Raw genomic sequence first — 25,594 nt, 5'->3', positions numbered from 1 at the left:
GCTCTCTCTGGGGAGTCAGAAAGAGAGGAACGTCTGTTGTATGACCCCTTTTCCACCACTCAGACTCCCTAGGGAGTCTGTGCCCACCCAGACTCCCTAGGGAGCTGGAATTCAACTACAGCTGGATGCAAGTGTTCCCAAACCGCCGTTCCTCCTGCTGGAAGGGGGGAAAAAGGAACAGGTCACTTGAAGCAGGACTTTATGTCCTACTTTATTTTTCTCTAGATTTGTTTAGAGAACCTAGACTGATACAGACTGAATATTTGTGTCCCCCCAAATCATGTGCTGAAATGTAATCCCCAATGTAATGGTCTCAGGAGGTGTAGCATTTGATAAGTGATTAGATCCTGAGTGTGGAGCTCTTTTTTTTTTTTTTTAAGTCTCTTTGTTCCTTCTACCATGTGAGAACATAAGGAAAATACAGGTGCCTGTGAACTTGATCTTAGACTTCCCAGCCTTCCAAACTGAAGAAGAGATTTCTATTGCTTACAAGTGGCTCAGTCTATGATGCTTTGTGTATCAAATCAATTAGACAAAGACACAGAGTTCTCCTAGTGGCCAAGGCAAACCTTAGGCCAGGACAATCCACTTCCAGGCCTTCCTTCATTCCCCCTCTACTTCCACTGATACAAAGATCACTGTGAACCTACTTCCCCAGGACTCTGAAAATGAAAGACTTTAAAAAGTATTCTCTCCCTTACCCACTCATACTGAGCGGAAAGACATTAGATTTCAACTATGGGGAACTAAAGAAGTGCTACTCACCTCTCCTGGGGAGGAAGCTGGCTGTCCTTTCCTCTCCAACATCTTCAGCTTTGAATCCACAGCATCAATTTGAGATATAACTCCTTCCAGAGCAGTCTCTAGTTGTAGGACTCTTCTTGTGAGCCTGTCTATGCAGGATTTGGAAGAAACAAAGTGGGCAGAGATGCGTCTGAGTGCTAGGAAAGGTGAAAGGTTAACAGAATGGTTGTGTCTACAAGGGAAGGGTTAACAAAATGTGTGTGTGGGGGGGTGGCTGCATGGGAAAAATGAAGTAATATACAATCATGTGGAGAATTATGGGACAGAAAATTATAAGAGAAGTACAACAAAGAATATTAAAAACAGCTAGCTCTGGGCTCCTGGTTGTACATACGTGTAGAATTCTTCTCCAGAAACCCAGCCTTCTGATGTGGCAGCCTCTGTACCAAATTCACCAGCTGGGCTATGTACAATGGACCGACCCAGGTTCTCAATCTCAGCATTGAGGGCCACCTAATCAGGAAGTCAGAAATTAGAGGGGAAGAGATGACTCTGGGAAGTCATCAGCTCCTATTCCATTATCTGTTCCAAATGGACTCTAATAACTCTACATCTTGATATTCCTCCTCCCTCCCAGGCTCTAGAACCAATAGGGCCAAGGTAGTAGTGGTAGACCATCCCCTAAGAGAGGAGTCACCTTCCAAAGAAACAAACATATACTCTACAAAGCATGTGTTTGGGAGAGGATAGACAGTACCAGAACATTTTTGATACTTTCTATCTAGGATGTTGTCACCCTGCTGGGGCTGGGTTAGTGATAGAGCAGGCCTAGTAGGAGCAGCTAAGGATCAGAGTTTGAAAATTCCAAGAAGACAAATCCTCAGAGGGAATTATCAGAGATTCTTAGGCAATTAGTACACTTTGCCTAAGACTGTGCTTTAGAGAAATGGTTCTTAGTCTTGCCTGCACGATGTAATCATCTGGGAATTTTACACAATACTAATGTCTGCTGTCTGCCCTCCTCCACCTTAATTGGTCTAGGAGCTCTCCAGAGTATTTAATGTGTAATTGTTTGAGAACCCCTATTCTGGAGAGTTCTTTCCTGATTATCTATGGAGAGGATGTTCAGTTTTGATTTGTGTTTAGGTATATTGAGTAGGGGGACAGAGGACCATTGTTCTTACGCTGTCTCCTCACCAACCAGTCCTGCTCACCCTTTCTTCCTCTAGATCTTGTCGCATTTGCTCCTGCTCCTTTTCATCCAGAATGTGATTCCCATCCTGATCAAACCGGGTGAAGGCAGCTGTGAGCTCAGTGATCTCATGTTCCTCATGCCCCAGTCTGAGGAGAACAGTACAACAAAATGACTTCTGCCCTGTTGGAGTTGTGATAACTTTACTATTGACTCCTCACCCTTTTATTGGAGGATCACATGGGAAATCTAGAATCTCTGAAGTCTAGCAATTCTACACCCAAGAAATTGCTTGACTGTTTCTTCTTCCTGATCTGACCCCTGCTGCCAGGGCTTAGAGCCTCATGATCCCCTCCTATGGAGATTGTTGCAATATCTCTTTTGCCTCTAAATAACCTGCCACCACCTCCACTTGAGCTTCCCCTCTACTCCTTGCTTCTGAAGTGCTTCCTCCATAACTAGAATATTATCATTTTTAAAATTCAGATCTAATGGATGGTGGACCATGTGTGCTGGCAAATACCTGTAGTCCCAGTTACTTGAGAGGCTAAGGAGAAAGGATCAACTCCACAATTTCAGAATAGCCAAACTTATTTTTGAGACCATGACAGAAAATAAATAAAATGCAAACCTAAATATACACCTTTTCAACTTAAAAATCGCTCCTGGACACCCCATTCTTTGGATAGAGTTTGGATATCAAGGCCATTCTCAAAGTAGCTGTAAGGTCTGTTCCTGGGTGGCTAGCAGACTCCACCCTCCTCTCAGCAAAGTCTCCACCCAATACCTGTGTTACCTAGGCAACTGGGACACCTGGAAGAGGTCACATCTGCATCCGCTGAGGTCACATCTGAATTTGATGTGGCCACACCTTTCTCCGCCCATACCCTACATAAGGCCTAGCACAGGCCTAGACCCTTTCTCTCTGCTCTTTTCTAGCTCTCTCTGCTCTCTCTCTCTGCTCTCACTCTTGCCAGCCGCGTGGAGTGTCAACCTTGCCTGGTCCCAGCAGGTCTACTGAATAAACCTACCCCTTACCTGAATACCACGTGCGTGGTGCAGTTCTTACTCGGCTACCTCTTTTTAAAAACCTAACAGTAGCCATGTCCATTTCTCTGGCCTTACCTCCAGACTCATCTTTTCTTTTTATTAGAAATTATCAACTATTTATTTTTGTTGTATATGTTGTTTAATTTTAAAACTCTGCCTCTGTAGATGCTGTCATCTTTTATTAAAATTTCCTCTGCTCTTCCAGGAAACTTCCCCATCAGCTCAAAAAGAATCAATAATTGGCCAGGCTCCAGTGGCTCACACCTATAGTCCTAGCTACTCAGGAGGCTGAGATCTAAGGATTGTGGTTCAAAGCCAGCCCAGGCAGGAAAGTCCATGAGACTCTTTTTTGTAGTTGTTGTTTTTTGTCAGTTGTGGGGCTTGAACTCTGGGCCTGGGCGTTGTCCCTCTGCTCTCCAGTTTAAGGTGAGCATTCTACCACTTGAGCCACTGAACTTCTTCTGGTTTTCTGAGTGGTTTATTAGAGATAAGAGTCTCACAGACTTTTCCTGCCTAGGCTGGCTTTGAATGGTGATCCTCAGATCTCAACCTTCTGAATAGCTAGGATTACAGGCATGAGCCACCAGCACCCAGCTTCCATGAGACTATCTCCAATGAACCACCAGAAAACCAGAAGTGGTGCTGTGGCTCAAGTGGCAGAGTGCTCTCCTTGAATTGAAGGGCTCAGGGTCAGTGCCCAGGCCTAAAGTTCAAGCCCTACAACTGACCAAAAAAAAAAAATCAATAACTATTTATTCCATGTCTCCTTCTTTCATGTCATTTCAGTTGTTGAACTTATTCTGTGATTTGGTTTATTTGCTTACATATCTATGAATTCCTAATGTTTCTCTACTCACTATAATAATGGTGGGATTATATTGTTACATTCTAACAACAAGGTCCAGAATGTTGTAGGTTATATTCAAAGACCTTTAAAGCAAGGACATAATCCTGAAATTCAAAACCATAGACCTACAGGGGAAGGCCCAAAGCCTAGAAGTCAAGGTCTTAGGTCCATAGGCCAAGGTCAAATTTTGTTAGCAAAGGTTGTATTCCTGGTTGCTTACTCCCTCAAGGTGTTGGTAAAATCCTCAAACTGTATCTCCTGCTTCCCACCCTGAAGGACCTTCTGCACATCTGAAACCTGCTCCTTCCTTAGACGTAACCTTAGTAGAGTCTTCTTGTAGCCCTGAAAGGGAGAGGAAACAGGAAGAAGTCACAACAGGCTCCTCATCACACCTGACTCCACCTCCATCTAAAGCATGCCAGGGGGTAATTGAAAGCATCAGAGAGCATAGGTCCCTATAGCAGTTGGTAATAGACCATAACACAGAGCTTTGAGACAGTCTTGGATGCTTATAGGCTATTCAAGGATACTAAGTAGTCACCTGTTTCAGGAGGTCATAGAGCTGCAGCTCATCCTTCTGTCCAGCCAATTCCTCCTTGACCTCTGAGTATGTGTCATTGATGATAGCCAGGAACATGTTCTACAGGATAAAGTAAGAGTTTGGGCCCTCACTCTCAGACCAATTAAAAACATTGAGCCCACTGACCCAATATTGCAGACCTGGGTTCTAGAGGGCCTAATGTTTTCAACCTTGACTCTGCAGTCAACCCACGCCTGTCTCTCAGGGGCCTCACAGCCTTGCCTTTTGCTCATTTCTCTTTTTCTCCCTCACCAACCAGACATCCAGCTGCCCACCAAAATACACCCCTCCCCCCCCCGCCCCGCACATGATCTATACTCCTCCAAACCAGGGTCCACTAATTACTGAAGCCAGAAACTTTTGAAGGTGAAACACAATCCACGTCTGTATCTCCATCAATAGATCAAATAAACTTGCCTGCCATGTTAATAAAAAAAAAATCAAACCTAGATATTCCCCAGTTAGAAGAACATCAATCCAGTAGTAACAGCAGAAATCAGCAAAATACCCCCAGATGAGAGCATATCTGGAGAAAAAGCATAGAGGCTTCCAGGGACAGCTGTTCTCATGAGACACTTTCTTCTCCTTGGAGTAAGAATGTTTGATTTCTTGGCAAACTACCTGACTGTGTTTGGCATGCTGACCATGTTAGCCACCTCTCAAAGATCCAAAAGAACCTCCTCACCCAATATCCTTTCCATTCTTGCTTTGAGAAACTCATTATAATTCCAAATAGGAGGCAGAAAAGGTCAAAACTCCACCCTGGAGATCCTCTATGTTGTCAACCCTCAGAAGGATCCTCACCAGGAGCACGAAGAAGACGAAGAAGACATAGGTGACGAAGTAGACAGGGCCCAGGATTCGGTTGGCATTGTTGATAGCATTGTAGTCAAAGTCCCCAAGGATTATCCGGAACTGAGTAAAACTGAAAGACCGGGTATGGACTTTACCCTGAGCCTCGCCATACCATGGCCCTAATCCATACCCCTGTCCCACTTGCCCTCACAGCACCTCTGACCCCATCTGATGGAGAGAACAGGTGTATAAATTACTTCAGCACACACACAGGCTTCGGTAGACTCTCACTTAGGTGCTTTAAGTACACACACACACACACACACACACACACACACACACACACACACACACACACACACACACACACACACACACACACACACAACCTCCTCCTCCCATTTTCCCCAAGGTTACACACACCTGGGAGGGTGAGGGGCCAGGGTGGGGACAGGACACATACATGCACTTGGTGAAAGTGCTGAAGTTCTCCACTTGCGTTCCAAAAAGCAGGTAACCAAGCTGGGCATAAGCAAAGAAGACAATGAAGAACATGATGGCAAAGCCCAGGATGTCCTTGGCACAGCGGGCCAGTGTAGAGGAGAGCTGCGTCATAGTTTTGTTGAAGCTGATGTACTTGAATATCTGCAAGGCCCATAGGGAACCACATGGTGAAGGAGAAAAAGTGAAAAGCCTTGAATAGTCCACTCCAGGAGCCCACAGAGGTGCCAAAGTAAAACAAGGAAAAGGAGACACAATTGAGGAAGTGTGGGCACCCTAAGGCAAACCAGGAAGGAAAAGTCCCTGGTACCTTGATCCAGGCGAAGAAGAGGTTGACAGCATTCATATTGTTGTACTGCGTCTGCCAGAAAGCCAGGAACTCGAAGTCAGCATATGTGTTTGGCTGCTCTAAGAGCTTCCCCATCAGCCGATTCACCTCGAGGGTTCGGAATATGTGGAAGCCCACGGCCAGCATGGAAAGCTGTCACACAGGGGTCACAGGGCTGTCAGAGGAGTCAAGAAGGTCTCAAGAGAAGTTCGAAGATAAAATCTCATGGAAGAGCTGAGACAGGTAAGCCACGTGGTCAAGAAACACCCCTTCCTTCGGAGGCATTCACTAGATCAAGTTCAGGTGGAATGGGAACTTGTATATGAGGGTAGCTTGCTTATGCTACAGCCCAAGAGAAGGCTTTGGGGCCAGAAGCAAATATGTCCATTGTAAAGGGCTATATGGAACATGATTTCTCTCCACCCCCACCACTTCCATGTCTTGGTAAAGAAATGAATAGGTCCTGCTAATGAAAAAGAGATGAAGATGCAGAATATTTGAATTGAAAAGGCAGAGCTCTTCAAGGGGACAAGTCATAAAGGCAAAAGACATAAGAGAAGGTGACCACCTACATAAAGAAAAAAAAAAAAAAGGGCCAGGCTCAGAGGCTCACAGGAGGAGAGATGTGAGACGGGCTTACTAAGGGCTGAGATTGAGGGATATTATTTTCTTGCTCTGCTATCTATGGCGCAGTGATTTGACCACATGTTAGAAGGAGGACTTGGAGCTCCAAAAGGAAGAACTTGGAGCTCCCTACTATCTTCCAGTATGTACCAAGCCTGAAGCCTCTGTCCCTCACCAGGATGACCACCAGGTCCAGTATGTTCCAGATGCTGCTGAGGTAGGCAAGCCGGTGCATGTGGAGTTCCAGGATCTCCTCCACCATATAATAGAAGATGAAGATGCAGAAGATGATCTCACAGCCAATGATGAAGAAGTCCCAGTTGCTGACATAGCGGATCAGCTTAACTGTTCGGATTTGCCAGGATGGGATGGCACCTCCTGTAGCTGGGAACTCCACCACCAGCCTGTAGGGGAAGGAAATAGCTAGTGGGGTCTGGGCTGAGATAGTTCCTCCTCCTACAGATCCCCACACAATCCTTTATATTACTATGGGGTATGAATTTAAGGAAGCATCAAAAACACACCAAGAACCACAGCTGGCGGGACAGTGTGGAGAACAGGGGGCCTACCTCAGAACACAGAAAAGATTGATGTTGGCATTGTAGACTGAGAAGTCTATGAAGACCACCCGAGTGCCCCTGTCCAGCCACAGCCCCTCCTGAAGGTCTCGGAGCGCCTCTGCACTGGCCCGTCGGGATCCTGGAAGGTCCAGGTAGTAGCCGCCTCCACTGTAGCTTGTGAGTCTGCCCCAGTGGGAGGAGCCCTCCAGCTCATCCTGCGAGTGATATGTCCACCTGCCACAGAAAAGTCCATCTGAGCAAAGAGAGGTCTGAGCCAGCCTAAAGTTCATCTCCCAAGGCAATGGGAATACTTTATGATTGTCTGGGCTTTGCACTTTCACATATTTCCTGTATGTAAGTACATGCAGTGTCACTGATAATCGGTATCTGTACACTTTTCATGGGGGACATGGAAGAAGTCCCTGAAGGAAATCAATACCCAGATATTTTCAAGACAATTAGTTCTATAATGGCAGTACTGAAACTCAAAGGTAAAGCTCCTCATTTTTCATTATGGTACTCAAGAATAAGGAGGACAAAGCCAAGCCCTACTTTTGGTCCCAACCCAACTGTCATCTCCCTAGGAAGGATCCTTCCAGTACTTATGGATATGCAACTTACTGCTCAACTCAATGACTCTCTGTTCTTAGCCTTCCTAAGTTTCTATCCTAGCTCCCTCTTTTCTCTCCCTTTATTATTGTTTTGTTTTGTGTGGCTGTGTCAACTTCATTTACTCTTCACACACCCAAGAGACTTGTGGGCAGATGTTTTCCCTGGGGGAGGGGCCTGTAGAGGACAGTAAGTGTGACTGTGACCTGTATGTTGTCACAGGTGTGAAAACTATGGCTCTGTGTGCTAACCTACCTCCATTCCTGAGTGAGATATATCAAGATCCCCAAAGAGTCACTGTTGGGACTCAAGGAGATGACTTCAGGCATCTCCAAGGTTTGATCCCTAGGTATTTTAAGACTCAGTAGTAGATGTTTCCACATCCTAGGATAGTGTCAGGCGCAGAGGGAACTCACGCTGTGCCGTTGACAGATCCAAAGGGGAGTTGCTCTTCTTTGTCTGGAGAGTAGACATCATAGCAGCTGAAAATGTCCTCCCGGAAGTCCTCATGCACCACACAAGAGTCATTGCGTACCCGCAGCTGCCGCAGCCTCGGGGCCCCCAGCAGTAGGTTCTCATAGTAGATGAATGAGTGTGAGCCATGGCCCAGGCTCTGGTTGTTGTACCACTTGGTCCAGTACAAACTGTCCAGGAGTGGGCCCTGGGCAAACTGGACCAACAGCTGGGTTGGGCTTTGCTCAGCCTCCTCCCAACCTCTGTCCTTAGAATGACCTTTCCTCTCACTCCTTGACTCCTAGCTTGTTTCTATTCTCTTTTGCTATATTCTATTCAGCCGACCCCAGTACCTCTGCCAGATTCTGACCTGACTTTACTAAAAATATATTTTGAAGTTCTGCCTCTCTTCTTACTCTCAGTAATAGTCTAATTCCTGGTTTTCATTCCAATCTCTCATTCACCTCCACTTCATCTCTAGCCTACTTCACTAATTCAGCTTGACCTTCTGACTCAGTCTGATTCTAGATTGAACCTATGATCCCTGGTTATGAGTCTGATCCTTTGCCTGACCTCCCCGAGCTCTGGCTTTGAATCTTAGGTCATTGAGAAGGAGAAAGAAGGGTGGAGATCTCATACTCACATCCCAGAAGTCTGCCATACTGCTGATGGTCTGGAAGGAAACTCCAGTTTCTGATGGGGTATGTAGGAAGAGCTCAGACATCACTTTGGTGTAGTAATAGGCACTGGAACTTGTCATTCCATAGGTCACTAGAAAATAACCCAAGAGGCTGTGTTTTGTTTTGTTTTGTTTTGGGTCACAGAGCTTGAACTCGGTGCCTAAGTGCTATCCCTGAATTTTGTGGCTTAAAGCTAGTACCCTACCACTTTGAGCCACAGCAACACTTCTGGTTGTCTGGTGGTTATTTGGAGATAAGAGTCTCACTGACTTTTCTGCTCAGGCTGGCTTCGAACCATGATCCTTAGATCTCAGCCTCCTGAGTTGCTAGGAGTGAGTCACTGGTACAGTTCCCATCACTATTCTCCAGTGGAGACAAGAAAGCCCATTTATCTGGCACAAAAGGTGTATCTACATGGTTTCCCATAAGACCTACTCAATATAGTAGTCCAGGAAAGCTAATGGTAGCACTGGGGAAAACCAGAGGTTGTATTAGGGAAAGGTTTGGCTACAAAGTCTCCTACAAAGATGGCTCTCGTCTCAGTAATTGTTGATTGAAATCAACATTCTGAAATTTCACTCTTTTCTATGGACTCAGCTTATCTTTACAGTTCTTACTCTCCAGAACAGAGACTGTTACTTTGGATCTTGTTTGCTTGCATGTGTCCCCTATTTATACCCTTTGGAAAGTTCCTCCTAATTCTAGAATACTCCGAGGCCCACTCTGGATAAACACTTTACACTAGCTTCTAGACGCTGTCATCATGGGAGTAGGAGTGAGCATGGCACCTGGGCATTGGCAGGGCTTGCTGCTGGTCACAGATATCTCCTGTGTAAGGGACTCAATGCATTCCAGATTTAGCAAAGGAGAAAAAGGTCTGCCCTTTTCCTAAAGTCAGCATTTTCCTCACCCACCCTAATAAATGCATTCAGAAAAATGTATTATATCCACAATTCACTCTCAAACAGTGGTGGTAATGATGGTGTGTAGAAGGAGGGGGGAATGTAGGCATGGTAGAATGTTTGGGAAATGTATGAAATGCTTGAAGTGTCTATAGGAATTCTTTGTGTTATTCTTGCTATTTTTCTATAATTTTCTGTAATTGCATTAAAAAACTTAAAAGTAGGACTTTTCAGCCTCTTGTCAGCAATTCCCTTAAACATTTTTTTTCACATCTTGGACTTTCTTTTCTTTTTTTTCTATTTTCTTTTATTTTTTGCAAATTCTTTATTGTGATTGATTACATAATTTCACACATTTCACAGTATTGTGGGATAGTGATGCTTGGTTAAAGTCACAAACACATTCTAACTTTCATGGGGCAAATTGTCTATTGTGGTCTATAACATTTATGAGTTCTATGAGCTTTGACAATAGTTATTTCTTCCACATTGGGTGATATGTATATTTCTTTCCTTTTGCATAGCATCAGCCGTTCCCTCTTTCCACTAGTTCCCTCCCTCCCATCGCTGACATTGAATTGCTTAGTTCATTTTGATCAATGTCCAGTGCAGCTGATGGGTCCCACTGTTGTATATTTTCCCTGATTCCCTCTAGTTCTGTGTCATACTCTTGGTTTCCCTCCGGTGTGCACATATATACCATATATGTGATCAGCGGCATGGGGTTATTTAGTAGTGATTCAACCAGATGAGTGGAAGTCCTTTGTTTCTCAAGTCTTGTTTACTTACGTTTTGGATTTAACATCTACTTATCAGGGAGACCATGTGCTGTTTGTCTCTTTGCTCTTGGCTTACCTCACTCAACATGATTTCTTCTAGTTCCATCCATTTCCCTGCAAATGCCATTGTTTTGCTTGGACTTAATTTTTTCTCACCATCCCATTTGGAAATGGAATGACTTGGGGGTGAAATGGAACTTGCCTATGGAGCTGGAGGAAAGGGTGTTCCTTATTACGTACTATGCATCATACTTCTCCAGAGATGGGAATCAGAAAAGAAAGAAGCATTATTACTTCATATCCCCTTGTTCCACTCTATTAAGAAAGTTCAAAATATATCTGCAGTTACCTGTCTTTAGTATCTAGAGAACTATAGGCAATTTTCTAATGAATGATATGCTGAACTTTTTCTAATGATATAGGACTAAATTGTTGAATTTTGTAAAATGGCCACTAGGCAGTACTCACTACTACCGCTTTTATTTTTCAGCTAACATTGTTCTGAACTGCTTGCCAACATTTAGGGATACTCTCTCTTTATTCTCCCTCTCTCTCTCTCTCTCTCTCTCTCTCTCTCTCTCTCTCTCTCTCTCTCTCTCTCTCTCTCTTCCTTTCTTCCATCTTTCTACCTTTCTTTCTAAGTTTCTGAGTTGGGGATTGAATCTAGGGCCTTCCACATGCTAGGCAAGTGTTCTACCACTGAGGTATATGTTGAAGCTCAATATATAAAGATTACATCTTCTAAGAAACACTGGCTTCACTTGGTCAAATGCCTATCAATATACAGAAATTTACTATTCTTTCTTTGTAACACTTTAACTGAACTACATACATACAGAAAAGACCACAAAGGAACCCTACAACTATTCTAAAGGGGCCTTGTCTTTGAAGGTTGTACATTGCCCTGGTGCCTCCCTGTTACTCCTGTCTGCCTCCTGACTGTCATAAGGTGAGCAATTCTTCTCAGCTACGTCCTTATTCCACAATGGTTTCTCCTTACTATGGGCCTAGAAGTATGGAGCCAACTGACCAAAGACGAAAATGTCAGAACTATGAACCAAATAAATTCCCCCATCTTGTTGTTGGTAGTAGTAGTAGTAGTGGTGGTGGTGGTGGTGGTAGTTCTTCTTCTTCTTCTTCTTCTTCTTCTTCTTCTTCTCCTTCTTCTCCTTCTTCTCCTTCTTCTCCTTCTTCTCCTTCTTCTCCTTCTTCTCCTTCTTCTTCCTTCTTCTTCTTCTTCTTCTTGTTCTTCTTGTTCTTCTTGTTCTTCTTGTTGTTCTTCTTCTTCCTCCTCTTCTTCTTCTTCTTCTTCCTCCTCCTCCTCCTCCTCGTCCTTGTCCTCCTTATCTTCCTCCTCATCATGATCATCTTCATCTTCCTCCTCCTCCTCCCCCCCTTCCCCCTCCTTCTTCTTCTTCCTTTTCCTCTTCTCCTTCTCCTTCTTCCACTTGAGCCACACTTCCACTTCCAGCTTTTTTTGTAGATTAATTGGTGATAAGAGTCTCAGGACTTCCCTGCCTACATTGGCTTTGAACCATGATCCTCAGATCTCAGCCCTCTGACTAGCTAAGATTACAGGCATAAGCCATGAGTGTTATTTGTGCCTTTCAATGTAAGCTGGCCTGGTCCCCTTAAGACATAGATACAATGTATTTTTTAAAAAATTGAAACAATATGACAGTTGTAATTAATCATCATATTCTGAGGTTGGGTAATAACTTGATTTCTGTGTTTAGAGACAAAATATTCTCATCCTCTCTTTTGAATTGCTGGTGCATATTCCCTGCTCAGAGCAAAGAAGATGTCAGCACATTTACACACAAAGTGACTAATGGAGAATACATTTAGGGCATAACTCCTCTGAACATCTAAAGTACTATATCAAAACAAATTCAAGGAAATGGGAGCTTTTGTTTGTTTGTTTTTAGTGTTAGTAAAAGGGGGACACAGGAACAGAGGGAAGAAAGGTGAACAAATATAGTCATTGTATTTAATATACACTATAGAAAAAATGAATCATGGGGCTGGGAAGGTGGCTCAGTGGTAGAGTACTTGCCTTGCATGCATGAGGCCCTGGGTTCGATTCCTCAGCACCACATAAGCAAAAAGAAAAAAGCGGGAAGTGGCGCTGTGGCTCAAGTGGTAGAGCGCTAGCCTTGAGCTGAAGAGCTGAGGGACAGCGTCCAGGCCCAGAGTTCAGACCCCACAACCGAACCAAAAAAAAATTTAAAAAAAAAAGAAAAAAAAGAAAAAATGAATCATGTAACTTGTAGGTAGGGATGGGAGGGAGAAATAGAAGAAAAGTGAAGGAAAGGATGTCATTGTCTAAGGATAACATTGTACTCATTACCTAATGTATAGAATTGTATCACCTTGATACAACTCCTTAATAAGAACAATAAAAAATAACAAGAAGTCAGTGCAATACCCCATGCCTCTCCTTTCCCATGAACTGCCATACAGGTCATCTGATGCTACTGAGCTCCTTCCCTGCCCCTAATGACTATGAAATGGATCACCTCCACCTTTTCTAGCACATTCTTCTTGGGCAGAAATGGGATCTGTCCCTTCAACTAACTGACAAAGGTCCTCAGAGTGTTGGGGTGCTTCTGACAGTGACTATACAGTTCCTTCATGTACCTGTACTACTCCTGCATTGCGAATTGTACATCAAAAGCCCACTGCTCCTTCCTAGGTTAGAAAGCAGCCATGTTGGTCTCCTCACCCCATCCCTTCCCTAATAGCCATTGTGTGGATACAGCCTCTGGCTGTTCTGTCATTCTCCAATGGTTGCAGAGTAGGAAGGCCCTTGGGCCTTACTTGGTCTTGGCTTCTTGAGCTGCTCTTAGCACTTGGCTCATTGAAAACTTCTCTGAAATATCTCCACCTAATTATTGACATAATACATCTTTCTGGGATCTTGCAAGATGAATAATTACAGGTGGGAGGTGATCTTTTGTTACCGCTATGGGGTGATTCGATTTTCTTGTGAAATAAAATACAGTATTGAGAACAGTGATCCTTATTTATTCCTGCCCAATAACTCCTGATAATACTTTCACAATAGCTTAGCTAAGCTCTGTAATAGCCTCTCTTGGTAGAAAAGAAGCAGTTCTTGTCAATCTGCCCAGTGATTTTACCTCAGGAAGATTATTTCAGGTAATGCCTTGATTACTCCAAGTTCTATTCATTAATTGTTACTGTCTCTAGTGCCAAACTATGGGAAAGATTTCTTTTTAGTTTATTTAGCATGGACTGAAATATTCAATACCTCTCCTCACAATCATTTTATTTAATTTATTTATTTACTTTGCCGGTCATGGGGCCTGAACTCTGGGTCTGGGTGCTATCCCTCAGCTCTTCAGCTCAAGGCTAGTGCTCTACCACTGGAGCCACAGCGCCACTTCCGGCTTTTTCTGTTTATGTGGTGCTGAGGAATCGAACCCAGGGCCTCATGCTTGCAAGGCATGCACTCTACCGCTGAGCTACCTTCCCAGCCCCTCATAATCATTTTAACTGGAGGCACTTTGATATCTAACAGAAGAGGCTATTCCCAGCCTTCTTGGCAGCTAGATATGTTGGCCATTTAATTACGTCCATAAAAGGGGAGAACATGCTTTCCTTTCTTCTTCCCCATTTCCTGCTAGATGGTATATGAACATAAGGGCAGCAGCTGAACATGAGAAACAAGCTGCATGTTGAGAATGGCAAAGCAGTAAGGTAGAAGGAGCCTGGAATACACAATTGTAGAGCCTTGTATTAATCCAAGGTTTCTTATTCCACAGATTTGTTTTTTGAGTGGAAACTAGATTTTCATCTTATCTAATGCATTGTTAGTTTGGTCTTATTATTGAGGTTAAATTAGCACTGAAATTGAAGATTTCCATGTGCATAATTGTATCAGATGGGTACTTGGAAAGAGAAACATTTCTAAGAAAAGAATAGGAGGAGGGAAAAAGTCAAGAACTGGATTTATCCCCCACAGTATAACCCCTGTTTTCACTGTATTTGACGTTGGTATAATTTTGTGGAGGGGAAGGGAAAAAACAAATTGTTTAAATAGGGATACAGTCTGTCCCATTGTAACAATGAGATGTACAATATGTTATGTTGAACAATGAACTTTACACCTTTGGCGCGGGGTGTGTGTGTGTGTGTGTGTGTGTGTGTGTGTGTGTGTGTGTGTGTGTGTGTGTGGAGGGGACGATGGGAAGGGATGGGAAGGGGAAACAAAGGAGGAGGCAACAATGCTTGATAAGAAATGTAAAAAGAACTGGATATAAAAATTGCTATTCTGACAAAAGTGAAATCTAATCATAGAGCTCTGGGTTAAAATGGTTTACAGGTAGGATAGTACACACTATAGCTATAGTTTTTTGGAGGTTAGAACAGAAGGATCTTGAGTTTGAGGATAACCTGGACTATAAACTGATAACTTGTCTCAAAAAAATGAACAAACAAAATCATTACTGAGTTCACAGAACCCTTCTATCATTTTTATTTTCCTCCGTGCTATGAAATAATTTAATTAGAATCTACATCATTTATTCTCAAAATTTCACTCGGGATTCCTCTCTAATTTAAAGTTCTTGATGGGGGCTGGGAAGGTGGCTCAGTGGTATAGCACTTGCTTTTCATGCATGAGGCCCTGGGTTCGATTCCTCAGCACCACATAAGCAAAAAAGAGAAACCCGGAAGTGGTGCTGTGGCTCAAGTGGCAGGGTGCTAGCCTTGAGCTGAAGAGCTGAGGGACAGTGCCCAAGCCCAGAGTTCAGGCCCCATGACCGGACTCCCAAAAAATAAATAAAAATAAATAAAAATAAAATAAAAAAAAGTTCTTGAGAACTCCAAAGTTTGTTTGTTTTTAAATTTATATCTGTCAGCTTATTAGGAATTGAAACTAAGGAAAAATATAATTAATCAATAAACATAAAAGATAATAACAAGATGGAGATTTAGTTGCAATGGTAGAGAGCATGTTAAACATAAACTAGGCCATGGAATTCAATCCTAAGAATAAAATAAAGAGATTTAAAAATCCAAAACAAAAAAAGATGACAGTCATAATATGTGTAAACATAAATAACTTTTTATTTAAAAAATTAACATATTTTCTTTTCCATTTTTTCTCATTTTTACTTTGTGTATATGTATGTGTGTGTGTGTGTGTGTGTGTGTGTGTGTGTTTGTGTGTGTATGTATGTATGTTGTAGCATTTTAACCCAGTGTTTTATCCTTGTGAGTTAGGCACTCTACCACTCGAGTCACACCCCAAGTCCTTTTTTGCTTTAGTTATTTTTTGGAAGGATCACTGTTTTTGCAAAGGGCCAGCTTGACATGTGGTTCTCTTACCTACATTTCCTACAGAGTTGAATAACAGGTGCATCGTACCACCCAACTTACTGAGATGCTGAAGAGTTGCAATGCAAGAATAAGCCACTATAGCTAGTCCTATTTTTTGTTTTTTGAGACATGGATTTGGAATATGTGAGGCAGCCCAGGCTAGCCTCAGACTTGTGATCCTTCTGCCTTTGTCTCCTTGGTGCTGAACTTGCAAGTATACACCAACATGCTAGACACAAATCATTATATACGGGGGAGAGAGAGACAGAGAGAGGGAGAGAGAGAGAGAAAGCGCATACGTGTGTGTGTGTGTGTGTGTGTGTGTGTGTGTGTGTGCATGTTCCATGCACATGCTGGTCCTGGAGCTTAAACTCAGAGCTTGAGTGCTGTCCCTGAGCTTTTTTGCTCAAGGCTAGCACTCTAACATTTGAGCCACAGCTCCACTTTCAGCTATTCTTTTTTTTGGGGGGGGGGGCGGCAGGGAAGGTGTGTGAATTGGTGATAAGAATCTCACAGGCTTTCTTTTCTGGTCTGGCTTTGAATCGTGATCCTCAAATCTTAGCCTCTTGAGTAGCTAGAATTACAGGCATGAGTCACTGGTGCACAGCTCAAAAATCGTGATATTTCTCTAAAAAATTACCATGAAACATAGCATTGTGTTACACATTTACAAGTCTCCTTAATGTTTGGCTTGATCTCATAAATGCTTCTATATTTAATCTGTTGCAATGCATTGCTTTGGTTGAAGTAGATGAAGAAAGTATATAAATACATGACTGGATGAATGAGGCATTTAACATCCCTCTCAGTCACAGAAAGCCCCCAGGTTCCTCAGAGTACACGTTTGAAAACATTGCCCTAGGCCTTATTTCTGGGATTAGAATGTCTTCCCAGGCTTGAGTTGCTGCCTGAACTTAAAACCTGCTGCCGGAAAAAAAAAAATGCGGTACATGTACACAATGGAATTTTACACAGCCTTTAGAAAGAATAAAATAAAATAATGTTATTGGCAGGGAAATGGATGGAACTGGAACAAATCATGTATGTTAAGTGAGATAAGCCAAGCTCAGGGAGACAAACAGGCATGGTCTCTCTGATAGGTGGAAGTTAGATCTAAAATGTACTGGCATATGACTAACTATAAGAGGATTCTAGATACTCACACATAGTGAGCCCAAAAGAGGACACTCTTTTTAAGGGAGGGACACAAAGGTGCAATGGTTAAGTGCCTCTTCATAATTATATAAAATAATATATGTAGTGAAATGAACTTCAAGATATGGAAAACAAAAGACTTTTTTTCTTTTTTTAGTTTTTGATGATTCTGTCTTCTTTAACTCACCTACGGTATATTCACGTGTATATCTTTGGGGTGGGGGTAAGGCACAGAACTCAAGGGGAAAAAGGGTAAAAAAGTGTAGCAGTGGAATTCACTGGACATTGATGAAACTGAACTATACAAGTTGTGGGTAGAGACAAGAGGAAGGGACTGGGAGAGAATGAGGGAACAGAAGGCATTTTATGAAAGGAAATTTATTCATTATCTGATTCATGTAATTGTAACCCCCTATACATCACCTCTATAATAACAATGAAGTAAATTATTATTCTTTGCCAATAATAAGGCTTGAACTCAGGGCTTGGGCACTGTCTCTGAGCTTCTTTTGCTCACAGCTAGCACTCTACCACTTGAGCCACAGTGCCACTTCCAGCCTTTTCTGTTTATGTGGTACTGAGGAATGGAACCCAGGGTTTCCTGCATGCTAGGCAAGCACTGTACCACTGAGCCACATTCCCAGCTCCAATGTTTAAAAATATAAAAAATAAAACATAAAAAAACCTCTTATCATCATGTCCTGTAAGAGTGTCCTTAGATTCTTTTACCTGTGTACCATGTTTGATAATTTCCAAGGCTTTTTCCTTAGATTATTTCCATTCACCCTGTCAGACATGTCTGCTGATTTGACCTTGCCCAGAGCAAAGTTCTCCATGAGTCATGTTCAGTTTCTATGATCTTCTCAGGTCCATTTAGCTGGTGAGAGGCAGAGCCAGTATTCAGATTGGGGCTGTATAAAATGAGCTACCTTCCCTTCTCTGTCCACTTACACCAGCCAGGCTTGAGCCTGATTACATCTATAGTGGGTGATTTTTCAGAACTTCCCTTATTTGTACTTTCATGTGGAATGCCAATTGGTACTTACTGAGAATGTACTATGGACACTAAGTAACCTTTTTTCTACCGACCTCACAAAGTACAAGTATCGTCAGGGAGACTTAAGTATCTTCACCAAAAATGTCCCACACATGGAGCTGGGAATGTGGCTTAGTGGTAGAGTCCTTGGCTACCATGCATGAAGCCCTAGGTTCCATTACTCAGTACCACATAAACAGAAAAAGCCAGAAGTGATGCTGTGGCTCAAGTGGTAGAGTGCTAGCCTTGAGCAAAAGAAGCTCAGGGACAGCGTCTAGGCTTTGAGTTCAAGCCCCAGGACTGGCAAAAAAAAAAGGCCTCACATATAACTGGTGGCCTTCTTCTAGGTATCATGTGCTTTCTGTTCTACCACTGTGCCTTCATTAACGTCATGGTTTTAAGTGGCCAGTCACCTTCATTCATCTTTATAGACACATAGGGGCTCAGTCACCTGGACCTCCAATATATATTCTATTCCTTCTCTTGTCAGATCTAGAAATAGTCTTTCAGAAAAGACAATTTATTCCTAATCTCCAAGCTCATTCATTCTCTTCTGATGATATAAGATCCTGCCAAACTGTGACCAAACCCTGAAACCTATTAAAAGAAAGCAGAGGGAATAGGGGCAGGCCAGAGATAGACAAAGATTACCCAATTGCTATTAATTTATGGGCAAGAGGAGTCATCAAAGGCTGAGGATTCCTACTGTCCCGCCTGACTCCATGGTGACCAGATCCAGCCTGGTCATGGCTCACAGCGTCTCCCACACAGGCCCAGTCCCAGGTGCACCTTTGAGATAACAATAATATCTCCTAAAACAAACAGCCATTGTTTCTATACAAAGACCTTCAATGTTTTCTCCAGCAACAAAAGACCACAACCAGTCCTCCAAGAGTACTGGGGCCAGAAGGCTTTCATAAAAATCATGATGGCAGGGGGAAAGGGAGGAGGAAGGGGCAGAAGGAAGAAGAGGACAAATCAGTTATTTTCCAGCAGTTTCTCTGTTGAACAGATGACCCACTCTACCCATTAGGAATTGTTTAGAATGACTGATTATTCCTGATTATGTATAATGATAACAGTTACATTTTCCTAGGGTACAAATAATAATATCTACCTCTTGCAGGATTTCTGTCAGGGACAAATGAGATCATAGGTTTCAAGGATTGTACAGTTGATATTGTTTTGGGAAGATTGATGATTCTTGTACCTCATCTGCCTAGAAAATAATAGCTCTATTTTAGCCAAGTGAGTCCCAAATAGCCCTGGTTTCTAGGCCTACCAAGTTCCTAGAATAAAGCATAAGGAAGAAATGTGTCAGTAATGGATGTCAGTGACAGTTTACTATTGCCCATCCCAGGCAAAATCTCTAAGCAGTAGCTGTCCAACCAATTTCATGAGCTATTCTTTCCACTTTCAAAGCTCCAGTGGTAGTCGGGTGCTGGTGGCGGTGGCTCACTCCTATAATCCTAGCTACTCAGGAGGCTGAGATATGAGGATCATGGTTCAAAGCCAGCCTGGGCAGGAAAGTCTGTGAGACTCTTATCTCTAATGAACCACTAGAAAACTGGTAGTGGCGCTGTGGCTCAAGTGGTAGAGCACTCACCTTGAGCTAAAGAGTGAAGGGACAGCGCCCAAACCCGGAGTTCAAGCCCCATGACTGACCAAAAAAAAAAAAAAAAAAAGCTCCAGTGGTAGAAATGAGAAACCTGGTGGATGATTGTCACAAAAGTCTAATGACACAACTTTCTTAAAACCTTCCCCTCATCCCTCCTAAGTCCTGTTTTATGCAATTTATTAAAAAAATAAGCATGTTATAAATTAAACATAAACCTCTTCATGCTCATTTGTAATCAGAGATGAGATATTCAAAGCAAATCATACCATTTTAGACTTATTTAATACTAAAATTTATAAATGAATATCCAGTTTTGGTGAGATCATGGCAAAGCTGGTGTGATCTCACAACACCAGTGGCATAGTAACTGTGCCTGATCCCTTTCAGAAGCAAAAATGACAACATACAGCCAATGCTAAGAAGATATTCCTGACTTTTGACCTAATTATCTCTCTCCTTGGAAATTACTATAAGGATAAAATTCAAGAAAAGTGTGTGTGGGGGGAACCTAAAAGGCCAAGATATATTTACCAATCATAAAAGTTGAAATAATAAGTATTTCCGTCAATGACTATGATCATAAAATTAAAATACATAATCTATTAAAATGGGTTATTTGTGATTTAATTATGTGTAAAAGTATAGGATATAATACAATTGGGTAAAATATGTATGTATATGCATAAGCACTAGTGATGTGAAAAAATAAAGGTATCTTTGGATATGATAGTGATGAATTATACATCAAAATGTTCTTCAGTGTTTATGTTTTAGTTTTTTGTTTTCCTTTTTTTAATTTGTGTCAGTCATGAGGCTTGAAATTAGGGCCTGGGAGCTGTCCATGAATTTTGTACTCTAGGCTAGCATTCTACCACTTGGGTCACAGCTCCATTTATGGCTGCCTAAATGGAGATAAGAGTCTTACATACTTTTCTGTCCAGGATGGCTTCAAACTTTGACCTCACATCTCAGCCTCTGGAGTAGTTAGGATTACAGCAAGAGCCCAGTATCTGGCTCTTTAATGTTTTTATGTAAACTATTTTGTATGTGATTGAACTGGGATTTAAACTCAGGACTAGACACTCTCACTTAGCTTTTTCATTGAAGTCTGCTGCTCTACTACTTGAGCCACACATCCACTCCCAATTTGTTTTGCTGGTTAATTGGATATAAGAGTCTCTTGGACTTTCTGTGTGGACTGGCTTTGAATTGTGATGCTCGGATATCAACCTCTTGAGTAGCTAGGATTATAGGTGTGAACTACTAGAGCCCAGCTAATAATTATTGGTTTATTATTTTGTGGAAGTTCAAAAACACTCACTTGGATCTGTAGACTGAAAAATTTGTCAAATAAATTAATCTGAAAAGCTACATACTGTACTGTAACTATGACACTTTATAAAAGACAAAACTATGGAGATAGTAAATATTGGCAGTGGTTGCCAGGGATTGTATACAGAGAATGATAAACAGGTAAAAGTCAGAAGATTTTAAGACTTTTTTTGTGGGGGGAAGGTGCCAGTCCTGGGGCTTGACCTCAGGGCCTGGGTCTAGTTCCTGAACTTTTTTGCTCAAGGATAGTGCTCTATCATTTGAGCCACAACTCTACTTTCAGCTTTTTTTGTAATTTATTGGAAATAGGAGTCTCATAGGCTTTCCTGACCAGGTTGGCCTTGAACTGCCATCCTCAAATCTCAGCTTCCTGAGTAGTCTTACAAGTGAGAGCCAGCAGTGTTCATTTAGATTTTAAGATATGAAAGTACTCTATATTATACCATTACAACATAAATATGTCACTTTATATTTGCCTAAAACTATAGAATATGAAAGACCAAGAGTGAACCCTATTGTGAACTATTGACGTTGAGTGATGATATGTCAATGTATATCCACTGTGAAACAAGTAGTATAGGATTTTAATACTGGAGGAAGCTATTCCTATGTGAAATTACAGACATGCATTACTGGGTCCATCTTTTTCATTGAGATAAAGTCTCAACATTTTTTTAACCTGGCTGGCCTCCTACCCCAACTATCTGGGATTATAAACATGAACTACTAAGTCATTGAATCCTTTTTCAGATGCATTACATTGAGCTAGCTCATTGGACTACTCCAAACAGCTCTACAATATTTGTTCTGTTATCACTCCCATTCCACAAATCAAAAAAAAGTGTAGGTCTATCTACGTGGCCAAGCCACAAGAAAACAAGCAGATGAAGCAACAAGACAAATGAACGCTTTTGGGCTAACTCAAATACTGCAAATACTGAGGCTTTTAACTAGTGTGGCTGGCCATAGCCTGCAAATGTGTTGGACACTACTTTATTCACAGCCCTGACACGCTAACAGAAACTACAATCTTACTTACCACAGAAGAAGCAGCATCACAAGAGAAATTTTTTGTTTGTATTTTTACCTTTTTTTTTTTTTTTTTGTCATGGGGCCTGAACTCTGGACGCTGTCCCTCAGCTCTTCAGCTCAAGGCGAGAGCTCTACCACTTGAACCACAGCACCACTTTTGGCTTCTTCTGCTTATGTGGTGCTGAGGAATCAAACTCAGAGCCTCATGCATGCAAGGCAAGCACTCTACCACTGAGCCACCTTCCCAGCCCGTTTATTTTTACCAATGAACCACTTTCTAGTTCATATATTTTTACCTTTTAAATGCTTCATTTAAAAATGGATATAACAGCCAGCCATTGGAGGCTCATGCCTGTAACCGGAGCTACTCAGAAAAATGAGATCTGAGGCTCTTGGCTCATAGCTCAAAGCTAACCTGGGCAGGAAAATCCATGAGATTTTTTTCTTTTTGCCAGACAGTGGGCTTGAACTCAGGGACCTGAGTGCTGTCCCTGAGCTTCTTTGTGATCAAGGCTAGCATTCTACAACTAAGCCACAGCACCCCTTCCAGCTTTTTCTGGGTAGTTTATTAAAGATAAGAGTATCATAGACTTTCTTGCCCAAGCTGGTTTCCAACTGTGATTTTCAGGTTTCAGCCTCCTGAATAGCTAGGACTATAGGCATGAGCCACCATCACCCAGCTTCTGTGAGACTCTTATCTCCAGTTGACTACTAAAAAGCTGGAAGTGGAGCCATGGCTCAAGATTTAGAGTGCCAGGCTTGAGGGAAAAGAAGCTCAGAGACAATGCCCATGCCCTGATTTCAAGACCTAGGAACAGTAAAAGAAAAAAAATGATATAAAATATATAATATATATACTAATATATATGTACAATATATTATATAATATACACAATATAATATATACAATGTGATATATATAAATAGACACATAAATATACATGCCATATTTTCTTGATCCATTCATCTTTTGTAGAGTAAACTAGGTTTTTTCATAATTTCGCCACTGCAAATTTTTAAGGAAAAAATTAATTTTCACCCTCACTCAGACACCTGTGTCCAGCTATTTTCTACAGTTCCTTGACTCTCCTTCCATAGCCTGCTCTTCCATATTTCTACTTCCTTCTCTTATCAAACTCAGAGACCAACTCTTCCCAGTGTGGGGATAGAGCAAGGGTCTCACAGGTACTCCTCTGATGTTTGTGAGGTGAGCTCCATCACAGGATACCACCATACTAACCCTCTTCTCATGAACCTACAAATGGAATCGTTCTCTTCTTGCCTCTAAAGACTCATGGATGAGATATTGTGCAGTAAGCACACACAGCAAACCTACCACACAGACAGCGGTGACCCCCATTCTTAAGATAGGGTAAAAACTTCCACCTGCCAACAGAAAACCATGGCCACTGACTCAAAATTAGGAACTTGAACTTAAAAACTGTTTCCTAATAATTCTACATACTTCCTTTAACAGTCTGCCTAATGATCTACCTTCTTCCACCAAATTCTGTGATATTAACTTAAGCTAAAAAGGGAGTTGAAATGGATATATATAGAGAGTTTCCAGGACACACGCCTCCCACAGATAGATGCTGCCCCACAGGTGTTGACTGAAGACAGGTGTATACACATATGTCACACACATTCATGGTTCTCACAGACAGACAGCCGAGAGACGGAGGCTACTCACACAGACAGATGTCTACCAGGAACACGATGTATACCAGAAGCTCTCGCAGGGTGGTCTTCACATAAAGTTCCCTGTTCTCAGCTGTGTTCTCAGTCAGGGTTGTTCCCCAGAGTCCTAAGGTAATTAGACAGGGGCTCAGAGTCTCTGACAACACATCCTGCCCAGTTATCCATTCACACCTGCCCCTGTTTTTTGTACCATCTTCACCCAGCCCTTCCTTTCCCATCCCTTGATCCCATGGTGGCATCTGCCTACTCTATCCAGATCCATGCCTTCTTCCTCCCCTAAATTCCCTGAGGGGACAGGGTGAGGCACTGGGTCACAGAAAGTGAAGCCATGAAAGACAGGCACCTGTTCCAGGGGACAGTCTAGAGTCTCATCGACTTGTGCTCTCTCTCAGACTTACTCCTACCCAACTTTCTGTGTCGATAACAGATGACCCTGCAATTGACCCCTCTGGCAGAGCACAAGAATGTCTTCTTTAACCCACGCCATCTCAGAGACACCATAATTACACCTCTTCCTCAGATGAGCTTTGACCCTCAGAGCTCTAGTGCTCCTTGCCCCTGACCCCAATATCCCAGGAAGCCCCCTCCCCAGGCTGGTACCTCTGATGCAATGACAGATGTGGAGGCAGCAGCGGGACCCAAGGGTCCTGTGTGTCTTCTCCTGGACTCCATCTTCAGGCTTCTTGGGTTGGGGCTCGTTGGAGGGGGATACCACACTGGAGACAGTGTAGATCCTTGGTGTCCCATGAGGTGAAGGGGAACTACTGTAGGCAGGGTTGTCCCAGGCTCCATTATCCAGCTTGTGCAGCTCCTGCCCCTCAGGACCTCCCATGGAATTCATGGGGAAGGAGGAGAGGACCTGGCACTGTAGGTGCCCACTGTCACAGGAAAATCAGAACAAAGGCCCAACTCTGCACAGCCAGCAGAGGGCAAGGATCGGAAGTCTGAAAGCAGATGCTCCAGCTGCTCTCACTGTGTCTGGGTGGGGAATCTGAAACAGACTGGGGGAGGGAACGAACTGAGGTGGAGGGGGGTGGGATGATCATCAATCCTGCCAGCGTAGATATTCTCTCTCTGTCTCTCTCTGTATCTCTGTCTCTGTCTCTCACTCTTTCTCTTTAGTCTCCTCACAAATCCTTAGGGACAGAAAGAAAGGGCTGGGAGGGAGCTGGGAACCAAGGGTTTGTGGAGGGGACAGAAAGGAGGGAGATATGCAGATGGACTGAAAGAAGCGATGGTATCCAGATTGTACCTAGGAGAAATGTCCAGAGGTCTCAGGGAAAGGAGGAGTGGTGGAAGATACAGGCTACAGGACTCCATCATGGGTAACTGATCTCTTGGGGCTCCTTCAGCCTTTCCCCTTGAGCTGTCTCCTAGTGAGTGAGGAATGAAGCTCTCCTCCCTCACCTCACTCTGAGGGTTTTCCCCATGGTTTACAGGCATAGTACCCATAAAATCATGTTCCTGAAATAGGAGGCTCAGCTTAGGAAAAATGCTGTGTATGGGCTGATGTGGAAGATCAAAAGAGAACATAGGGCAAGAACCATGCCACTTGCAACTCCTTATTGGGATTGCACATCTGGATCCCGTTGAACTGGTCATCTTTTCCTGGGATTCTGCTTAACCCTTAGCCTAGAATTGTAAGCCTGAGCACAAAATGGAAATAGGAGAGATATCAGGATTGCTCTACTTGCTTTGCTCTCTTAAAACCTGTTTTCTTTGTAAATAAAAGG

The 25,594-nt window shown here is 42.7% G+C and overlaps 1 protein-coding gene across 1 annotated transcript; it reads right to left on the bottom strand.

The window, feature by feature from the left end:
* Window positions 1-103: 103 nt before the first annotated feature.
* Pkd2l1 (polycystin 2 like 1, transient receptor potential cation channel) lies at window positions 104-24,702 on the bottom strand. Its single transcript, XM_069993826.1, has 15 exons — window positions 24,462-24,702; window positions 23,854-23,967; window positions 8,927-9,054; window positions 8,247-8,500; window positions 7,231-7,455; window positions 6,837-7,065; window positions 6,020-6,190; window positions 5,672-5,853; window positions 5,218-5,338; window positions 4,375-4,473; window positions 4,054-4,175; window positions 1,959-2,085; window positions 1,139-1,257; window positions 766-889; window positions 104-157 (listed from the first exon to the last, which is right to left on the bottom strand). The coding sequence occupies exons 1-15, from the start codon at window positions 24,700-24,702 to the stop codon at window positions 116-118; spliced, it is 2,298 nt and encodes a 765-aa protein (XP_069849927.1). The 3' UTR covers window positions 104-115.
* Between the last annotated feature and the right edge of the window lie 892 nt (window positions 24,703-25,594).

The sequence above is a fragment of the Dipodomys merriami genome, unplaced genomic scaffold (genome assembly GCF_024711535.1).
Source record: "Dipodomys merriami isolate MVZ:Mamm:240054 unplaced genomic scaffold, mDipMer1.0.p SCAF_102, whole genome shotgun sequence".
NCBI lineage: Eukaryota > Metazoa > Chordata > Mammalia > Rodentia > Heteromyidae > Dipodomys > Dipodomys merriami.
The sequence above is the reverse complement of the archived record's forward strand: the minus strand, read 5'-3'. Positions and strand labels throughout refer to the sequence as shown.